The following is a 20,531-nucleotide window of genomic DNA, read 5'->3' on the forward strand; positions in this document are numbered from 1 at the left end:
GAGAAAAAATTTACAATGAAATAAGCTATATCCCTTAATACAAATATTAATTATCCTATTAAAAAAATTAACCAACTTTCGGTTGACGGAAAAAAATCATGCAAAACTTTTCAATATCTTACAAAAAGTGAAATAAGCAAAAAATAACACGAAAGGCAACTCAAAAAACATAAAATTCCGCGCAGAATTTTACTCTACAGAACAACTTTATCAAAAAATATCAATAAAAATGTATTATATATATATATAAAAAATGACAATGAAATATGCCAATCTTTTATAAACAGTGACATAAGAAATACGATGAAAAATGGTTGCCAAACCCATATTTCTAAAAGAATGAAACTATTCAAAATGATGCTATTTCATCAAAAATCTTTCAACAACTATAAGACAGGAAAATTGTTGCCAAAATCACATTTTTAAAGATGTGAGATGTGAGGAGTGTACTGGGAAGCTTCATTTAAAAATTTTTTAAAAAATACAAAATATTATCATTTTTCCAAAATTTTTTTGTAAAAGCAATCGCAAGGATGAAATTTTAACGTGTCCAAAAATCAAAGAAAAATAAACTGTACATTTTTAAAAATAAACTTTTTTAGAAAAAATCCCGCTGAAAAGGTGTTAAGTTCCCTTTGTTAAATAAATTTGTATTTAATCGATTTATTGAAACACGAAATTTATTTTAAGTTCGTAAAATAGCTAAGTGCCTATGTTCCATGACGATGTGAAAATGGAGTGTGTAGAGTAAAATCTCGCTTTCATATAGCCCATTATGTCTCAAAATGACGTGATTTCGTCACAAAACATAAAATAAAAAAAAAATTCGAATTCGAATTTCGGAAAAAAAAAAAAAAAAAAACGCTTCGAGGTACACTGGCTCTTGTCTCGATGCACCTATGTACCAAATTTCGTAGCCATGAGTCTATTGGCTTACGCGCAGCGCGAACGAAAGAAACACACACACAGACACTTTCTTTTATTATATGCAGAGAAGAGTTGGGAAAAAATGCAGTAAGCCCATATATCAAGCGTATTTTGGCATTCGAATTCGAAGTTTAGTCAAAGGTATCAACACATTTTAGAATGATTTCGGGGCCATTTAATCAATGTTAAAAATTTCAATACTTTTTTATTTAAATGTTCCAATCTGATAGACTTCTTTCGTCTGGATTATAATTCCAGATCCTGCTTTCCATTACGGAAGAGGAGGAAATTTTAAGATTATTTTTCTTAAAATTTCCTTGGCCACCAAGCGGTAAAGTCGCTGAACACTGGTAATTCGAATACCGGCTGTCTGCATGAGCGTTTCTCCGTGTGGAAAGTGCATGTGTGCGAATTTCTCTTAAGAAATCCTTCACGAAGGAATCCCGATGAGTTGATTTTAATATTTTTCTCAATTTCACTATTTTTAACTTTTCGTTGTAGAAGAAACCTGCAATAATCGTAAACCATTTATCTTGTTTTCGGTAACAAACAGACTATTCCTTGTTGGAGTGGGCCCACCAGCGGCCGAGCGGTAAAATCGCTGAACACTGGTTGTTCGGTCAAGGTTCGAATTCCGCGAATGGGCTGGCTGCATGGGCGTTTTCATGGTTACCCCCGTGCGTAACGTGTATACGAGCCAGTTTCCTTTAGAAAGTCCTCCACGAAGGCATCCCTCCCCTTAGGTAGATAGCCCTAGTGTGCTTTGCCGTATTCTCAATACACACCATACACAAAACCCACCTTGTTGGAGTGATTTAGATAGTCATACTTAATCAAGGATGAAGTATTTCCAGTTATCTCCAACTAAATAGTATTCATATAGGGCTTTAGAATAATTTTGCATTTAGTCACATGCCTTGGCAAAAACCAATGAACATTCTGTTTTAGCATTTTCAAGTAGGACAGCTTTGTTTATTATTTTGTTTACTGTTGCCATAGGTGTCTTTAAAGACTCTAATTGATTTTTGTGCAGGCAGCTTTTCAGTTGTTACTAACGCTTCAATTTAGAAATATTAGAAACAGTACTCTCTATTTCGGATATTTGTTTGCCATCTACTTTTCATGCAAAAGGGGTTGTTTATTTAGCATTTAGTAATTTTAATACCATGCGTTCCAAAATGTTTTTGAATTTCGGAGTAATTATAAGCCTTTGTGAGACGAACAAAAATTTACCCTTTAATCCACAGTTTGTTTACATGCAACATATTGATAGAATTGATTTCAAAGTAGTAGACGATATTTCTACGTTGTTACCGGAAATTTTTATTTTGCTACTTTAAGCAAAAATAGCCGTTATTTTACACGTACGATTACTTTAAAAGGAAATTCCTATAATTTTTTTAAAAAAATTAATTTTAAAATAGCAGACGATATTTTTACGTTGTAGCCAGAAATTTTTAATTCTTCAGCAATGAATACTTTTTAAAGAAATCGTTATAAAAGTGTATTAATATTTTCTGTGAAATGTTTAGCAGTTTTATTCACTTGGCCACTGGTGGAGTTTTGCTATTCAATAGCTCTTTATTTTGACGGCAAATATAAGAACGTTCATCTCAGAGTTATCACTGAAATTAATAATGATAGGTTTCTTCATTTTATTTATGTGTAAGCATATCTTACGCTTAAATAATAGTTTATGTAAGTAATAATTACCTTTATTATGAAAACTGCTGCTAATAGCGTCCACGTTGAAAATTCCATGAATACCAATTTCAGAGATAAGCTCATCAAAGAAAATATCAAATTCTCCCAGATTCCAAAGAGAATGCGTATAAAGTTATTGAAATCGACAAAAAAAAAAAAAAAAAAAAAAAAAAATTGATAAAATGTACAATCTTTTTAAGCATGATGTACTAAAGTCACTACAGTTGAAGGTTTATCCCGAGAAAATGATCCACAAAAGCAGTGATATAAAAATTCTTATTGGAATATTTAAAAATTTTGACTAAACCAGAGAATCATTCGGTAATAGTCCTGTTACTCCAATAGTAGGTCAAAAACAAAGTTCCGGAATTTAAAAATATACTATGTAAACAAAGCAAAATGTACTCCTTCTTTATTTTCATTACAAAAAACACGAACAGATCTAAAAATAAATGCCAGAGCCATTCTTACTGTAAAACATCAGTAGCTTGTGATAAAATAAAAAACAAACTTCCGTATAGTTATGAATAAATTACCTGCAACTCAAAATATCTATTACTTCTCTCTTAAGATTATTCGCACTGTAAAATTCTCACTGCAAAACTATTCAAGCATCTTCTACGAGGCGTATTCGGAAACTAAGTACCGTTAAAAAAAAAAAAAAAAAAAAAAAAAAAAAGTGAAACGATTTTTTTTTTCGAATCCAATTTTATTTTTACATGAAAATACATGTCTTAAACTATTTTTCAACATAGTTTCCGCCAATGATCAAACACTTGTCATAGCGGGTGACCAGTTTTTGTATACCATCGTCAAAGAAACTTCCCGCCAGTTTCGATAACCACGACCACACAGCATTTTTCGTGTCATCGTCAGATCCAAAGCTCTTGCCACCAAGCTCGCGCTTTATGTGCAGGAACAAGTGATAGTCGGACGGCGCCAAGTCCGGGCTGTACGGCGGATGATCGAACTGCTCCCAATGAAACTGTCGAATTAACGATTGAGTGACACCAGCAGTATGGGGCCGAGCATTGTCATGGAGCAACACAATTCCTTTACTGAGCATTCCTCTTCGTTTGTTTTGAATGACACGCCTTAGTTTTGTTAAAGTCTCACAATATCGTGCCGCATTAATGGTTTCACCTCTGAGAAGAAATTCAGTAAGCGAAACGCCTTTCCTATCCCAGAAGACAGTGCACATGATTTTTTGTGATGACATTGTCACTTTGAACTTTTGTTTTTCGGAGAATGAGTGTGTCTCCACTCCATCGATTGTTGTTTCGATTCTGGTGTGAAATAACATACCCAAGTTTCATCATCTGTCACAATTTGGTTTAAAATTTTTCTCCCTCATCACTGTACCGCGTGAGAAATGTCAGGGCACTATTAAGTCGCTTTGTTTTGTGAACATCAGTGAACATTTTTGGAACCCATCGGGAACACAGTTTGCGATAATTCAAGAGGTCAGACACAATTTCGAACAAAACAGTACGTGAAATTTGTGGAAATGCCTCTGAAAGAGTTGTCATTGTGAAGCGTCTGTTCTCATTGAATTGCTTCATCAACTTTCCTTACCAAATCATCGGTAACAACAGAAGGCCGACCACTCCGAGCCTCGGCGTGGACATTTGTTCGACCTGCATTAAACATTCTTACCCACTTTCTCACCATTCCATCACTTATCGCGTATTCACCGTAAACTTCTGTCACTTGACGATAAATTTCGGCCGGTTTAACATTCCTCGCGTTCAAAAATTTAATCACGGCACGAATCTCACAGTCAGCGGAGAACTAATTGTCTTAAACATTTTGAATGTGCACAGCAAACTGAAAACACAACATAGAGCAACCAAAATGGTGACAATTGAAAGTCAGTGAACAAGAAAGACTAGTGCGCATGCGCGGGACGCCTACCACAGCGCTGCGATGGCGCTAGAATGAAACGGTACTTAGTTTCCGAATACGCTACGTATCTGTCTCTCCTAAATTTATCGTGATGCATTGCATTGCAGCTATACTTTGTTACTTCATGTATAGGCAACAAACTCAATCATGTGAATATTAATATTGAAATTTTTCTGTATTCGGATCGTTTACTACTTTAATTCATCTGTATTTATGCCACATGCCTGTATCAATAATTTTCGGAATAGCTTTGTACGCAGCGCAGGATAACGCTCGCAATAACAGAGACCTTCGGTCTCGATGATGAGGTCTGACAAGCGACATCGCTGTGCTAATATTAGGGAATTGTTATAATAGTTTTGCGATTGCACGTGTGGTTTTCCTCATGTGTAACGTGTATACGAGCCAGTTTCCCTTAGAAAGTCCTCCACGAAGGCATCCCTCCCTTTAGGCAGATAGCCCTCGAGGCTTTGCCATAATCACACACACACACACGCGATTGCACGTGTGTGTGGTAGTCTGTGATTACCTCACGAATAGAAATGTAGAATAAGAGCAAACATAAATTTTTGTATTAACTGGATATTTGGGGGTAATGAACATGCATCGGAAAGCTTACAGCGATTAAGGGAATGTTCTAAAGCAATAAACTATAAGCAATGTTCCAATGGCACAAACTCTTTAAAAGTGGAACTGCTTTTCAAGACAAAGAAAGATCTGGAAGATCTTCCATGAGCATCATCGCCGAAAGTATAGAAAGAATGCAAGAATTGGTGCGTATAGATTGTCGGTATCAGAACAGTAATCTCGCAAACACTTTTGGGTGTTGTACGAGTTAGTGCAGACAATCCTAATGTTCGAACTGAATATAATACATATCACTGCCAAGTTTGTCTCTCGATTCCTGAGCAGAAGGAAAATAGCGTCGCAGTTTGCTAAGACCTTCGCAAGCGAATAATCCATCCTTCATATCCATAATCTTTCCCCCGTGACAAGGTCCAGCGTTAACTGGAAAACGTTATATGGATTCGCGTAAAATGACTTCGGAGCTACATTTCAGGGATGGCAGCAACACTGGGTTCGGTGCACTATTGCTCAAGTTTCGTGTTCAGAAGATGATGTTCAAATTTAGGTAACTAATGTACTTTTTTATCCAATGAGCTAATCCAAGAACATTTTCCTACATCATAACCGCGCCATAATATAAAGTACTTTCTCTTATTGTATACAGTTAAGCATTCTCGCTTCGTTGTTTGAATCATGCATCCTCTCGTCGTGTGGTCCCCTATCAGCCTTCGGAAGAGATAAAAAAGAAGAAAATTCTCGAGACACAAATCAAGATGACATGATTCTTGGATTCACTGGAATAGATTAATTTAAGGGATTCCCAATCAATATATTTTTTTACCTTTAAATTTATCATATTATACACATGAAAACAGGTACAGATAATTATCATAAACAAATGAGGATAATTATCAATAAACAAAAAAAATAATTATCAATAAACAAAAAAAGGTAATTATCAATAAACAAAAAAATAATTATCAATAAACAAAAAACGGTAATTATTAATAAACCAAAAAGATAATTATCAAAACTCAAAGTTTAGTCTTTTCAACACTGATAGAATTTTAATACAGCGGTTATGCAATACTTCTCCAAATTTAAGTACACAGCAGTCAGAACGTATATTAAAGTCAGGGAAATAAATTTAAAAACGTTGTTATAGCAATTAGAACAACTAGGAAAAAGAATAAATAAATAAAATAAAAACACCACACATTTAACCTCATAGTTCTTACTCCAGTCACACGCAATTAATTAAAAAGAGAGATTTAACATTACTGTACTACATTAAAAGAAGCGAAAAGTTAATTCGTTTAGAATGGAAAATTTCCTATTGTTTTTAAATTTCCACTTCTTTGATTAACTAGCGTGATACAGAATTTTGTTATTGGATTATACAGATTATGATAAAAGAAGCAAGGGGGTTATCTGTCTAAGAGGAGGGTTGCGTTCGTGGAGGGCTGTCTGAGGGAAAATGTCTCTTATTCACCTTAGAACTCATTTCCCGGGATATAAACTCAGGCCGAACTACCTGTGCTCGGTGATTTTATCGCTCTGCCGCTAATGGAAAGAAAACGAATTTGCATTTTTCCCCTTATCTTTCTCTGAACCAGTTTAATTTTCATGCTATCTTTAAAATAGTATGATATCTAGATTTTTGAAAAATAAAAGTCCAAATAATAATAATTGCACGTGATCCAGCTTGTATATTCGTGATATTTTCAATATATTTGCAGATTAAAAGCAGAATATTATTCACTTTCAGCATATGCTTCAGTCAATGGAATGAGGAAAGATGCTTCATTGCAAATTAAGGCACACACGCAAAATAAATAAATATATAAAAATTAAAGTTAAAAATTTCACAAAGAATGCTAAGAAGTTTTGGAAGGAAATATGATTTATTTTCCCCATTCTCCCCCTCCTTCAACGTATTATACTATCATTCCGCTCTGCTCTGGAAAGAAAATTTACATTATATTCAAGTATTTGCTTTATAAATCGCGCTAAACCGCCAAAAAGAGTTACTACCTTCGCGTTGCACATGCAAACGGTCATAGCGGAACCACCTGAGCTTGGTTGTGTCTGCTTATTGTCGATGAATGGTGCAATGCCAATCTAGCTCGTTAGTTCTCTGTTTTGCAGCTAAACTCATTTCCCCCACCCCTTTCCGTCTCTTAAACCTCATTAAAGTTATCATCACCCTCTAATTGCACGTTTCAGAAAACTTTCATTATCTTTTCATGAAGAGCTTTCTAAAGTGCTGTCTTCCAGATTTTATTGTCGACTGTTGACTGTTTCAGTGGCGGATCTGTTAAGTTAGAGACCCCTTTATAATATATTAAAACATAAGATATCTTCACTTTTCCGATCAACTAATAATCTGGGGACTCTTGGACGTGGTTGCTCTTCGTGACCCCTAATTCCGTTTATGTATTGGTCGGACAACAATTAATCAGATTTGTAGTGACATTATTCGTTAAACCATTCAGAAACTCCTCGCACAAAATTTTTTGTATATTGCATGCATACCATAAATATATGAACGTATTTTATTTTCAGATCGTTATTGCTCACAACAAAGCTCATTTTGCTCCTTCCGCTTGGATGCTTCGTAATCAGTTTTCTGCTCTTGATGACAAGTCGAGTGACTGAGGATCAACTCCTTCTCGGAGTTAAAGTATAATTAATGTATCCCATAAACCTTTACATAGCTTTAATTTTACATTAAGTCGAATTTGTAAATTGCTCAAACGACTTCTTAAAAATTGAAATGTATATTGTCATTTTTTAAATACAGGTATGTTATTTCCAAGGTATTATTTTATAAATAAAATATCATTTATTCGGATGTCGAGTATGACAAATATATGAAAGATGTGTATGTGTGTGTATTTTAATTATGGCAAAGCACACTAGGGCTATCTGCCTAAGGGGAGGGATGCCTTCGTGGAGGACTTTCTAAGGGAAACTGGCTCGTATACACGTTACACATGGGGAAAACCACGAAAACACCCATGCAGCCAGCCCGAATATATGAAAGAATATAAAAAGAAAATGCAGTGTAGATCTGCAGGCTTTTTAAATCGTTCGAATCATAGAGCTCTTAGCTTTAAATATTTTCTTCTTGTCCGTGATCCCAGCCTCCTCTTATAAATCTTTATATATAAAGACTTAACCTTCTAAATAATTAGAAAACTCAGCGGTATCGGCTTCTGCGTCCGACCTTCAATCCAATGAGATAATTTCTCTACCTTTAAAAATCGGATCTAGTCTCTTAAGAATGGTTGTACCCTTTAAGTTGCGGAATCTTGCACACGTTCAAGTATGCGAACTTAATCCTTCGCTATCTTAATAAGTCGATTTAACATATCCCGGGTGCGTAATGGCAGACAGCATATTGAGTTGAACAGTGTTAAACGAATGTCGCATACTGTGCATGCCCAGAAAAAATTTGGCATCATTATTATGTTGGCGCGATTTGAAAAGAAGATAAATACGGTGTATGGTAGATGTACCGCCATGTGATTGCAAACAAATCTAGCGTTTAAATCTTCGTAGAGTATAATGTAAATGTAAAGTAATTACTGTGTTAAAATACGATTTTTTCCTGTACTGCTCCAACAACTGAAAAGTTGAATGATACGATCAAGTATGAATTCGACTGAAGAGTGAAAAAAACGGGTAAAGGAAATCAGCGTAAATACAAATGCCCAGCGCAAGAGCTCCAAACCAAATGCTATTGCAAGATTCCTTTCAGGTATGTATTTTCTCACTTCAGTAAATATGATATGTTATAATGCAAGAATGTTTATGTACTATGTCACAGTATCATCTTTCTTAACACACATACAGTTCATTATTTTTTTTTTTTTAACATTTCTTAAATTTCTACATAATGTAACATTACGAAAAACGTTTTAAGGAATAATTTGTTTCCTTCAGAGGAATATAGCAAGTGTTTTTAAATAACACTGAAGAACTTTACATTTACTTAATGCTGTTTATTTAATTCTTTGAAATAAGAAAACAAAAATCGCCAACAAACATTCACAAACTTGGCGAGAAAATTCAGAAACTTCTACGTGAGAGTTTTCTCTTTTTTAATGAAATATTAATTGCGTCCAACACAGATACGAGCACAAAGCGAAATGCGACCGATCTCTTTTTTTTTATGTGTATGTATTATTAATTCTATACCACTACAAAGTCACCTCTAAAAAGTAAATGGTACCCGCCGTGTGCTTTCAGGGACAAAAAGGTTAGGAATCGCTGTTTTAAAAGTTTGCTTGAATTATCTTCTAACCAACTAGTTTTAAACTTCCCTATTTTCTGTTCATTATTTGGAGTATTGATAAACATATAAATATGATTTCTACTATTAAGCTGATCAATTCAGTGAAATATATTTACAAATGCTACTTCCTCAAAAAACTCGAATTCTTAACATTTTCCGCGTTACACATAAAAAGAAATTAATAGTTCACAATGACGACGCTTTATTAAGCCAGAGTAATGTCTAAAAGACGGAACCCTTCTGATTTCGTAATCATCCACATGCCATTAATATGAATGCTATCATGTAAAGTCTTCTTTCTTGTATCATTTCCTTTCTGAATTATTCAGATTTTCGACAAAGGAAAATCTCACACTCGCATGACTCACCGTCATTCATTAGGTTTACGACACAGGAAAACAATTCCAATGGACTTTATTTTCAATTGACACTTAGCGAGCTACTCTAATGCATTTCTATGGCGCTCTGCCAGTTTGTTGATCACTTTGCATTAGTTTCCCTATACATTTTTCGAGGCTCAAGCTTTTCAGATCAGAAGAACGATCCAAAATGACCTGCAGTCAACTACCTGTTAGTGGGAGGTGAATTAACCGGATTACAGATTAATCGGGTCCGGTCTCAATATAATTATTGCATTTCTTTTAATTTTATTGTCAGAAAATCGTGAGAAGAAATTTATGCGAATAATTTAATTTCTGAATCACGTGGTCACGGTAAAGCATAACAAACGAAAAGTAGGCAGGGATAAACCGCAAGCAACTATCACAGAATCATTTCTTTAAAAGAAACCTACATTCCGATATGAATCCATAGTAATATTAACATAACAATATCTAATAAGATATTTTCATTTTTACTTCACTGGAACTTGGATTTTGATCTGTTCTTATTGTTGTTTCTGCTACAACTTAGGCCTCACATTATAACCATAAATAACTAAAGAAGGTGAATACGTAGCCGACTCAGTGAAATTGTAGAGAGTGTCAGTTTGTGTTGGATTCCTGCGGTGGGCCGGTTCTTGCATCAGGCTGGCATAAAGTTCAACAGTTAGAAGGGAAAAGTTGGACCTGAATTTCCCAGGTAGTTTGTGAGGGTTTGTCTTTGTTAGTAAGATGAAAGCAATGATTACGTGAACGAAACGATTTTAAAATTTAGGGGGATTCGTTTTCCGTACGCAGAAAGGGGAAACTTACAAGAATATTTTTAAATTTTTCGGAACCTGGCGCTGAAAAGCTATGGAGGGATACGCGAAAGCGAAAATTACGCGAGGAAATATGATAAATTTGCTTATTGCGGACCGATGGAAAAATTACTATCATAAATCATCACAGTAAAACAAAACTGCCAGTCGGAAACATAAAAAGGGAAAGATTTAGCCACTATCAGTGCTTGAAATAACAACAGCAGTGATATCAGAGGATTTCCCAGTATTAAAGAGTTTCTTTTACTCACGACAGTATGTAATTTGGAATATATATTATAACTGCCGTGTCCTAAGGTTTATATATTCCGAGTAATATTAATAATTATCAACAATTAATGTTAATAATTAGTAACTGATATTAATATTAATAATTGATAACGACATTATTGAAATTTTCTTGTAAATATCAAATACTTTAATTAGCCTTTTATAACTCAATTTTTTTTTTTTTTTGTCTCTTACGGTATTTATTTTTCCTTTATTTATAACGCGTTCTTTCATTTTAATTTTCAGATTTAATTTAAAGCAGGGTGCCCAACAGGGTATTAGAGCAGGGGTACGCAACAGGGTAACACAGCAGGGATAAATAAATTAACTGTCCTAAATTGCTTGAAAATACAAGTAAATTGTTAATAGTTGTTTTCTGTTGATTATAATATGGATTATTTCTATTTCTTGCGGTTTTTTTAATTGCCGCCAGATTAACTGTGATTTTGAATTAACCGTGGACAGAATTGTAAATATCAACCCCGTTTATTGCAGTCTGATTGTATAACACACCTGGTAATAGTAGTAAGACAACTGTGAATATTAAGGTTCTGATAATACAATAAATAAGATGCATAATAAGCCTTATTATTGTGATTTAATTTTATGGTTTCTATTCTGAGAACTGTTTTGATTTAAGTTTTAAGATGTTATAAGTTCAGTCCTGAATAGTCTACTTAAGTTGTTATTTCCAGCTCTAACAGTTACATCAGCATCTTCGTTAATATAATTCAGAGAGGCGAAGAGAAAAAATGCGAGTGCCGAGGACTCACACAATTGATTACTGTTTATGCTTATAAATAATGTTTTCGTTAATGAGAGAGTAATCACAAAACAATCACTGAGTTGCCAAAAAATTATAGTTTCCTTCATGTTCGCTTAATCGATTCTTTAGAGAATCGGGGACTTATTAGATAGAAAAAACATTCTCTTGTGTTTTTTCTTCCTTGTACGAAGTAAAAAGGAAGTATTCTAATCGCTAAAAGTTTCAGGCAACATATTTCAACGAAAATATACATTTTGACCGCTATCGAATGCAATTTAACGATGTTTTTGCATGACATCTGTACGTAATGACAGAATAAAAGACTCCCCCCCAAAAAAAAATTATATTCCCACAAAAACTTTCTCCCCAAAAATTATAAACTGATTTAAAATGAATTCTGAAGAAAATTTTTCGTGGCGTCTGTGCGTGCCTACGTATCTCGCATAATTCAAAAAGAAGTAGCATCTGAACGTCAAAATTTTGTATATAGGACTGCTATAACATGTAGATGCATCTCGCATTTTGGTTGCAATCGGCCGCACCAAAAGTATAAAAATATATGTATATATATATATATATATATATATCCACTCTGTTGCCCGGCTCAATGATCTCAGTTTCTTTACTCTTATATGTTTGTAAATTGCGCATTTTGTGCTTTAAAAATAATTGAATTATGTTATTCTTATCTTCCGGTTAAAGTTTTTAGGCCCTTAGTAAATCTGCATGCAGTATTTATAGAGTTATCAACGACTTAAAAGTTGTTAAGTGCAGCTAAGCCTAGATATTTTTGTTATGGCGGCCATGTTTGTTTAAATTTTAAACTTGGCAGAATAGCGGATTTGTTGCCAATCCTGAGAAACTAAGCTTCGCAAGAACAAAGATAACGCCTTCTTTTATTATTGCGAATTAAATCATGCTTAATCCATTCTGGAATTTATTCGAGGAAATAAGTGTTTAAGATTTACTTCGTAATTTTTAATATGGATACTTTGAGATTTTATGTATTTTTCCCTTGTCGCGAAGTGAGAACTGAATTAATTGAATGAGAAATACTGAATCGCCTGTGAAAAACTGTATCTCTTTTGTTTTGTTTGCTTAATTTCTTTTATACATCATTTTAGATTTATAGTATTTGAACATGTGGCAACGATCTGATAATTCTTCAAATGATATAAATTTTGTGTATTCTGAGTTATAATATGACAAAATGTGACGCTGTTAAATGAACCTAGCGCCAGAGTGTCGCTGTGGTAAACAAAGATAGTGAATTTTAAAGAGTGTATTTATTCTTTTGTGGTTTATGCGCTGTCGACGAAGTAGACTTAATTCAATCCAATAAGTTTAAATGAAATGCAAGTGAAAAATGCGTATATTTAATATTCCGTACAAGGAAGTCATGCGATGTACACATCAGATTTTTCAGTTTTCAATAAACATCAGAACAAGCCCACGAAATTCGTCGTGGTAAGGACAGCAATATTGCGCTCGTCGTTGGCAAGAACCTTGAGCACCAGACAGGCGACAGTACGACTTTGTTCAGCTCCGCCCCCAATTTTGCCAGAGAGCACTCTAGCAGGACCAACGAGATATATACTGGTAGAGAGCTTATGGTTCCAACTGGTTCCAACATTAGTGTCACGTGACTGCTGGTCGAATTCCGAAAGTCCGGAAATACTTTACATTCATTTCTATGGGACGAAAGACACCTGCTCTGCTTGGCCACATAAAATTTAATAAAAAATGGTTATCCGCTGCAGCGCCTATGGATGTAAAGAAAGTTTTCTAAAAGGGGGACCTGTAACCTTTCATAGCTAAGTTAAAACTGCATGATTTATTATTTTATTTCCAGTATTTTTGTCATTTTACTATCTCTGTTGAATTGGTTGGAAAGTTTCAGCCATATCGTATAAGAAAATTGCCGTTGTATATGACATTTTTAGCATGTATTAATAGCATCAAAATGTAATAAATACTGTGACATTATTTACTGGAATCACCTTTTACAAATAATTGCATTTTATGTTCTTTTTCCGTGTACTCCGTTGAAATAAAAAGCTGCGCCAATTGGCGCTAACCTTTTTTCGCCAAATCGTACGCGTTTTGGTTCCATAAACAAGTACTGCCTGCGATTAAAAAAAAAAAAAAGAAAAGAAAAAAAAAAAAAAAAAGAAAGAAAGAAAGAAAGAAAGAAAAATGCTATTATTATTAAATTATTGAGATAAGATTGTGCGATATGTTTACTTTGTTAAAAAAAAAGAAAAGCTAATTCAAAATCTATAAATAAGCTGAAAATTTGTATACTAGTATATCTTAGCTAATAATGCATGAATAAATCCTAAATTTTTTTAATTTAGCTAATGCATAAGAATGATCTGGTAAAGCAGGAATAAAGTGGCAGTGAATTCGAACTTACCAAACATTATAAGGAATAAAATGGTATTAACTCGTTAATGTCAACAGATTGCGTATACTTAAAAGTGCCACCTATTTATAAATTAATCACTTCAATATTTGATTGCAGAGTTTTTGCTTTCATAGTAATATTTGTTTAATTTAAGATTTTTTAAAAACCTTTTCCTTTAAAACTATTTTTTAGCAACATAAATATATCATAACTATAGAATTTTCTTTAATTTATAATGAAGATTACGTGTGTATTAAGATATTTAGTAGGAGTTAAATTTAAAAAAAAAAATTCTTTAAACAGGCCTTAACTTTTTGTTGCATACAAACAGTATATATATATAGTTCGTAAAAAAAAAAAAAAAAAAAAAAAAAAAAAAAAAAAAAACATCAAAACTATATCTGAGTGAACTTTTGCAGGTTTTAATGAGGCTTTCATATATGCCATATATTATATCTTTACTAGTTTTTACTTTCTATTCACAAAAGCTTTTTTTTTTTTTTTTTTTTTCTTTTCTGTGAAACAGTCAGTTTTATTAAAGCCCTGTATTTGTTAAAATAAAAGCATGTATTTTTAATTTGTAGTTTGTATTTTATTTACACTGTTTTATGTATTGATTTTTTAAAAGTAAATATCACATTCTTTATATATCTATAAAGATTTCCATGGTTTTACAAGCTAACTTTTTTTAAAAAAATTTATATTATCTCAAAAAAAAAAAAAAAAAAAAAAAAAGTCAAATTTCTCATATCAGATCCTTATATAGGGTATTGTATTTCATAAAGTTCTTCATGTAGTATATAATAATGTGTAGTTTCTATATTTCAGCCAAATTGTGTGTTTTTGTTTTAAAAAGCTCATTACTTATTCACATATCAAAAATAGGAAATTTGGAATATACTTGACTACCAGTTTGAGTAGGTGATTTTTGGTATTTGTTCCCGATATATTTATAGTAAATACTATATTTAAATGCACATTTTCGTAATCTGTTTATTTAATTGGGATAGAGGAATAAAATATAATATGTATTGTCATGTTTGAATTTATAATTCTGTAATAAAATTTTATTTTGGAAATGTACATTTTACAGCTGATGTGCAAAATATGAAATCTTACTAAATTTAATGTATAGCAGCATACAGTTAAGGCAGTAGCTTCCAAGTTTGCATGAAATTATTTTCTAGACATTGCTAAGTTTATAAGCACTTCAATATGCAAGTAACTGAAAAAAAAATGGGCATTTACAATCAGTGAAAGATTTTTTTAAAACTAAACATTTTATTTACTATCGTAAATTTCCAAAATGCAAGTACTATTGGTAACACTGAAAGGTCAAAGGTAAATGAAATTGTTCCGAAAACTATTTCTGACTTTAAATTAAGTAAAATTATGTTTACTTAAATATAAGAAAGTAAAATATTTTTCTATAATAAGATTTCAGTATAATTTATCTTTTTGTATCATAAACTATATTATAACTTTGAATAGTAATAGTTTATAGTTCCAGCTGAAAGTTAACAGTCTGTAAGTATATATTTCATGAATAGCATAAATACATACAATGTGATTTTCTTTTCTCTTTAGGATGCAATGCATTAAAAATAAACGAGATTTTTTTACCTTCTCAAATATTATAACAGTAGTGCAATTAATTTTTAAACATTATTCAAAATTAAAGTTTCCTCTCAATTTTTTATTATTTATTTTAGATTTTCTTCCTAAAATTATTTAACTTAAACATTTTAAATAATGGCGCAAATAATTTAAAGCGATTATTAAAAATATAGATAAAATATTCAGGAAAAAAGGGGTTAAGTTATATCCAAAAATAATTGTAAAAAATCGAATAACCTAATTCGAGGCCGTTGTCTGCCGACTGCCAGCAAACGGAAATAACAAGCACTACTAGCCATATCAGAAGCACGCCAAACTGGCGATAAACAGCCTAAGCTATCACTCCCCAAGAGCGCCAAGAGCTTAAGTCACGTGGTATATGTTGGAGACATCCTAGCAGACGAATTCTCTGTGGGTGAGCCGTCTACCTGTTATATGAAGTCGTTGAGCAGGAGGGATCCGAAGGTCTCCCACCCCTCTTTCCCTACCATCAACCTCTCAAGAGGACTTTCGGCTCGTCTGCGCGGCGTTTTCAATAAATGTCAATAAATAGCTTATTTTAATTAAATATTTCATTTAATAATTTCCTTTGCAAATATGATCCATCAATTTTACTGATTAACAGTAAAATTCATTAAAGTATTATTTTAAGAAAAATAAAACGAAGAAAATACACGACTAAAAGAATATACAACAGTAATCGAAAGAGATGGCAACAAGATTTATTTTCATAAATATTAATTTTAGAAATGTACTTTCAATTATAAAATTTCTTAAGCTAGAAAATTTTATAAGAATAATGTAAACGCGACAGCTAGAGCTAGGAGGTTTGTATAAATTCCTGTTACATGAACCTCGTAGACCAAAACTTCCATCCAGTAATATGTTTATGATGCTTTAATATGCTAAATATGAAAAACTGGTGGCGATATTAGCAAACAACAAGCTCATGGGGGTCAATTTTAATTCAGTACAAAGCGAAGAATCACCAAAATAGAAAACGCTTGTTTTGTACATACTCCCAACGTGAGATTCATAATCGCTTACCAGTAAGCATTGAAAAGTAATCTACTGGAAAAATTTGTTCTCGAACATATAATTGAATTTAAAGATAAAGGTAATTTTTCTATTATTCTACTAAAACATTATGAACGTTTAACCTAATCTGACTTTCAATTCCCTAATCATGTACTGAAGTGTCACTGAATATTAACTTGCTGGAAAACATCTTATGGCGAAGAAAAAATGTTGCCATACATTTTTTTCTATATTCGCTATACTATTTATATTTGATAGAACAGATAGCATTAGGCAAAATATCTTGGCACTTCTGCCTCATTTCTGAGTGTAGGAATACATAGCTGAAAATACCATAGCATATACATAATCGAAAGCGCATCCCTTTCTAAAAAATTGTTAAAAATAAATATCATGTGTAAAAATCATAATTTAGATACCTTCGATCCAATTCTCTAAAATAACAAGCGCTCGATACTTGTGTCATTCAGTTTCAGAAATACTTTGAGAGTAGAGGTTTCCTCGTTCAGTGCGAAGGCAACGGAAAGAGAACAAACTGGCAAGAAAAAAAGGAGATTTGAATGATTTCCAGAGACACAATCCTATGGACAGTAGCCAAGCGACATCACATCTTATCTCAAGTGACCACACAACTGAATGAAGGGTCCAATCGGACAATCAAAAGATGGAAGAATCTGTAGCTTTTGTTTTACCGTATGGGTTTCAGAAGCAAAACACAAACGAGAGTACAACTTCTAATCGCAGTCTACCGCCTTCGGAGTCTCGCAAGGGCCACAGAACACCGTTACTGGACCCCTGATGGTTGGAAGCTAGCAGTATGTAACACTGAGTCTCAATTTCGACTGTACCAACGCTGATGGTAGGCTAAGAATATGGCGATAGCTTCATTAAACAATGGATCCAGCGTGACAAACTGGATCCATTAATGCGGCTGCGTTGTTTTCCCTTGGCAATGTTAGGAAATTTGATACTTGCACGAAGCCCATTTACTTCAAAAATATTCATCTGCCAGATGATTACTATTAAAACGCATAAATACTAAAGTTATTAAAAATATAACTGTTGCAGTGTCTTGAGCGGTTGTAGGCTGCAATATTCATACTAGAACATTTATTCACATAATAAGTTAGAGCAGAACCGCATATCAGGACTATACACAGAAAAATAACAGTTGTTTAAAAAACGTCTGCTAAAACCATAGACTTTATTTTCTTTAAATATTTGCAAAATAAACAGAATACTACACTCACATTAAATATGGGGGGATACATTAAAAATAAAATAATAAGAAAAGACTTCAAATAGAAGCAGTTTAAGGCTATCTATATAATTTCCTGAGATTTTATACACAGACTATAAAAATGAATCTGTGGTTTTAGAAACTCTTTATTAACTGCATGCTCTTTCATCTTCAACTATTATGAACTTCATATTCACATGTACTGTAAATAGTTTTGATGATTACTGCAGACTAAGGACAAAGTTAATCTTAATAAAGTAACTTGCTATAGTACTGTGAGAACACAGAATTCTCACAGTGAACACTGGGGCAGCATCGATTCTTGTATCGTTATCGTACGCTGCCACGTGCGTCAAAGGGTATAAAAACTGGAAGGACTGGTTTGTCTTCCTCTTTCTCTTTCCCCTCTTGCTGCCTGACGTCGTGTTAACGAGTGTGTGGGCCTTCGGGCCACACACTCGTTAACCTTCGGGCCACACACACTCAGCAGTCGCCATCGTTTATGCATATTTTGCACGTGGAATGTCATCGTATTTTTGCATAGAAAGAAGCTGAATGAAGAAATCCAATATCTGAAGTAAAGTGCTTGGTTTGAGACTCACTAAGTCCTGCTGCCGAGAATAACATAAAATAAACGCTTAAGCAGAATATCAATAGGTGTTCGGCTTCAAGATGTGCTTGACCAGCGATGGGTCACCACGTGATGATAAGTGTGTTAAAAAAAATGTGAATGTAAAAAAAGAAGAGCTTGCACATGTTAAAGAAGACTGCGCGATAATACGAAAATGTATAGGAGAAAAATTAGACTGCATATAATTTTGATGAAACAGGGTTGCAGTTTATCTACGAGTCGTCACGTTTCGATATCCATCGAACATTCCATTTTTAGTTATCGCATTGTGTGTATCTAAGTTATGATATTTTAATGTTTTATATGTGTGTGATAAATGTGCCTTATTTAGTCCAGAAAATGTGTTTGATAAAATAAATGTGAGATTGGAAAAAGAGAGATTCCGCTCATGCATGCATTATTGGGTAAGTCATGTTATTCTATTTAGTAAAGATCATGCAATGTACTAACCACTAAATTTTAGTTTAACGTATTTACGCGGAATTAATTTGTATTTGATATTCTTAGTATCGTCACTTTTGGCGGTCACGCCAACAACACCACATTAATGGTGCAGTAACACAACATTTACACAGACAGTAGTTCAGCAAAATGAATTCTTTGTTTAATCATGAATGGAGGAAAAAGTGTAGAAATTTAGAGTGGGGTAGTTCTCATAAGCATTAATGTAAACACAGTTTAAAAGCAGAAATTCTCGGAGTATTTTTCTTTCAAATATAGATCTAAAGCGTAGAAGTCACTCTTTTCATAGACAAGACTGCAATAGAGCTATTAAACTATCAATTAAAAAAAAACACATAAGAAGTGTTTGGAATGCATGTAACTTTAATTTAGTAAGTAAAATAATTTAAGATTTAATGTTTAAATATCTCATGATTATTCATAACTCGCAGACTATGTGTAAACCTAGGTTAATAATAACAGAAAATCTAACGATGGAAAGATGTAGTTTATTTCATTTTATGAGTTTACTTAGTTTTAGCTTCATTTGAGTTGAAAAATGTTTATTTCTTGAAAATCTTTTACCACTACCAGAGCAGAACAGAATTTTTTCCTGATGCTACAATTCTCCATATTTTTTCATATTTCATACGTGTCATAGAATGAAACATCAAGCACAGTTTTGAGTATTTGGTGCAGAAATTAGGAAACTGTTGTAAATTAAATTGATTCGAAAACAAAAATCAACATTTTCTACAAGCAAGTGAATAGATGCATTCTTTCCATAAAGTTATTTGTAAAGAAATTTTACAACTTACTAAAATGAATGTTTTAAAAATTTTATAAAATTATTCTATCTATATAAATTAGAAACTGTTCATGAGTTTTACAGTTCCTGCACAATGTTCAACATGGGAGGAACAATTTATTCTGGGAAAATATTTCATCCACTGCTAGCATCTTTAACAGATTTAAGGAAAATTCTAGGCAATGTTTGGCAGGAAATACTTCTGGCATCGTTCCGTAGACTTGCTAAATCCACGTTTCGCCATGTGGATAATTGTTATCAAAGCCAAAGAAACAACAACTCTTTACTAATCAGGTATCCCTGATTCAGTGGTTCTTCAGGGTATAAAAACCAAAGTTTAACAATTACAAAGCCCGCCACAGGGGTGTTGAAATTCTTTTCAAGCAATTATCAACCAAATTTCGAGAAACTATGTAAATGGAAGTAAATATCTAAAATCAATATTTAAGGAAATTAAGCTTATAGCTACCTGTTGTTAAAAAAAATTAACAACCTGTTACTTGATTAAAAAATGTAACACTTGCGCAACAGTGAAGACAGGATAAGACATTAACATTAACAATAACACGGGAATGTTTTTAAATTATTACAAGCGTTCCAGTGATCATTAAAAAGAAAATTCTTACCAGGAAATTTTCTTCTGTTAAATCGCTCTCACGCCTTTTGTCTTTCATTTGCTTGTCTGATGGAAGACGAAAAAGTTTCCTTA

General features: G+C 33.0%; 1 protein-coding gene across 6 annotated transcripts in view; it reads right to left on the minus strand.

The window, feature by feature from the left end:
• Window positions 1–20,531, minus strand: part of LOC118192727 (uncharacterized) — a 305,586-nt gene that overhangs the window by 82,986 nt on the left and 202,069 nt on the right. For 3 of the 6 annotated variants that reach the window (XM_085813519.1, XM_085813518.1, XM_085813520.1), the window contains one exon: window positions 20,449–20,527. In XM_085813519.1, the coding sequence (XP_085669645.1) occupies window positions 20,449–20,527 (79 nt within the window). Of the gene's footprint in view, window positions 1–20,448; window positions 20,530–20,531 lie in introns of those variants that run through there. The other 3 variants (XR_015040322.1, XR_015040321.1, XR_015040324.1) reach the window with 2 other exon arrangements.

Source organism: Stegodyphus dumicola, chromosome 3 (assembly GCF_044657685.1).
Source record: "Stegodyphus dumicola isolate Sdum_Otavi_A_Nest chromosome 3, ASM4465768v1".
Taxonomy (NCBI): Eukaryota; Metazoa; Arthropoda; class Arachnida; order Araneae; family Eresidae; genus Stegodyphus; species Stegodyphus dumicola.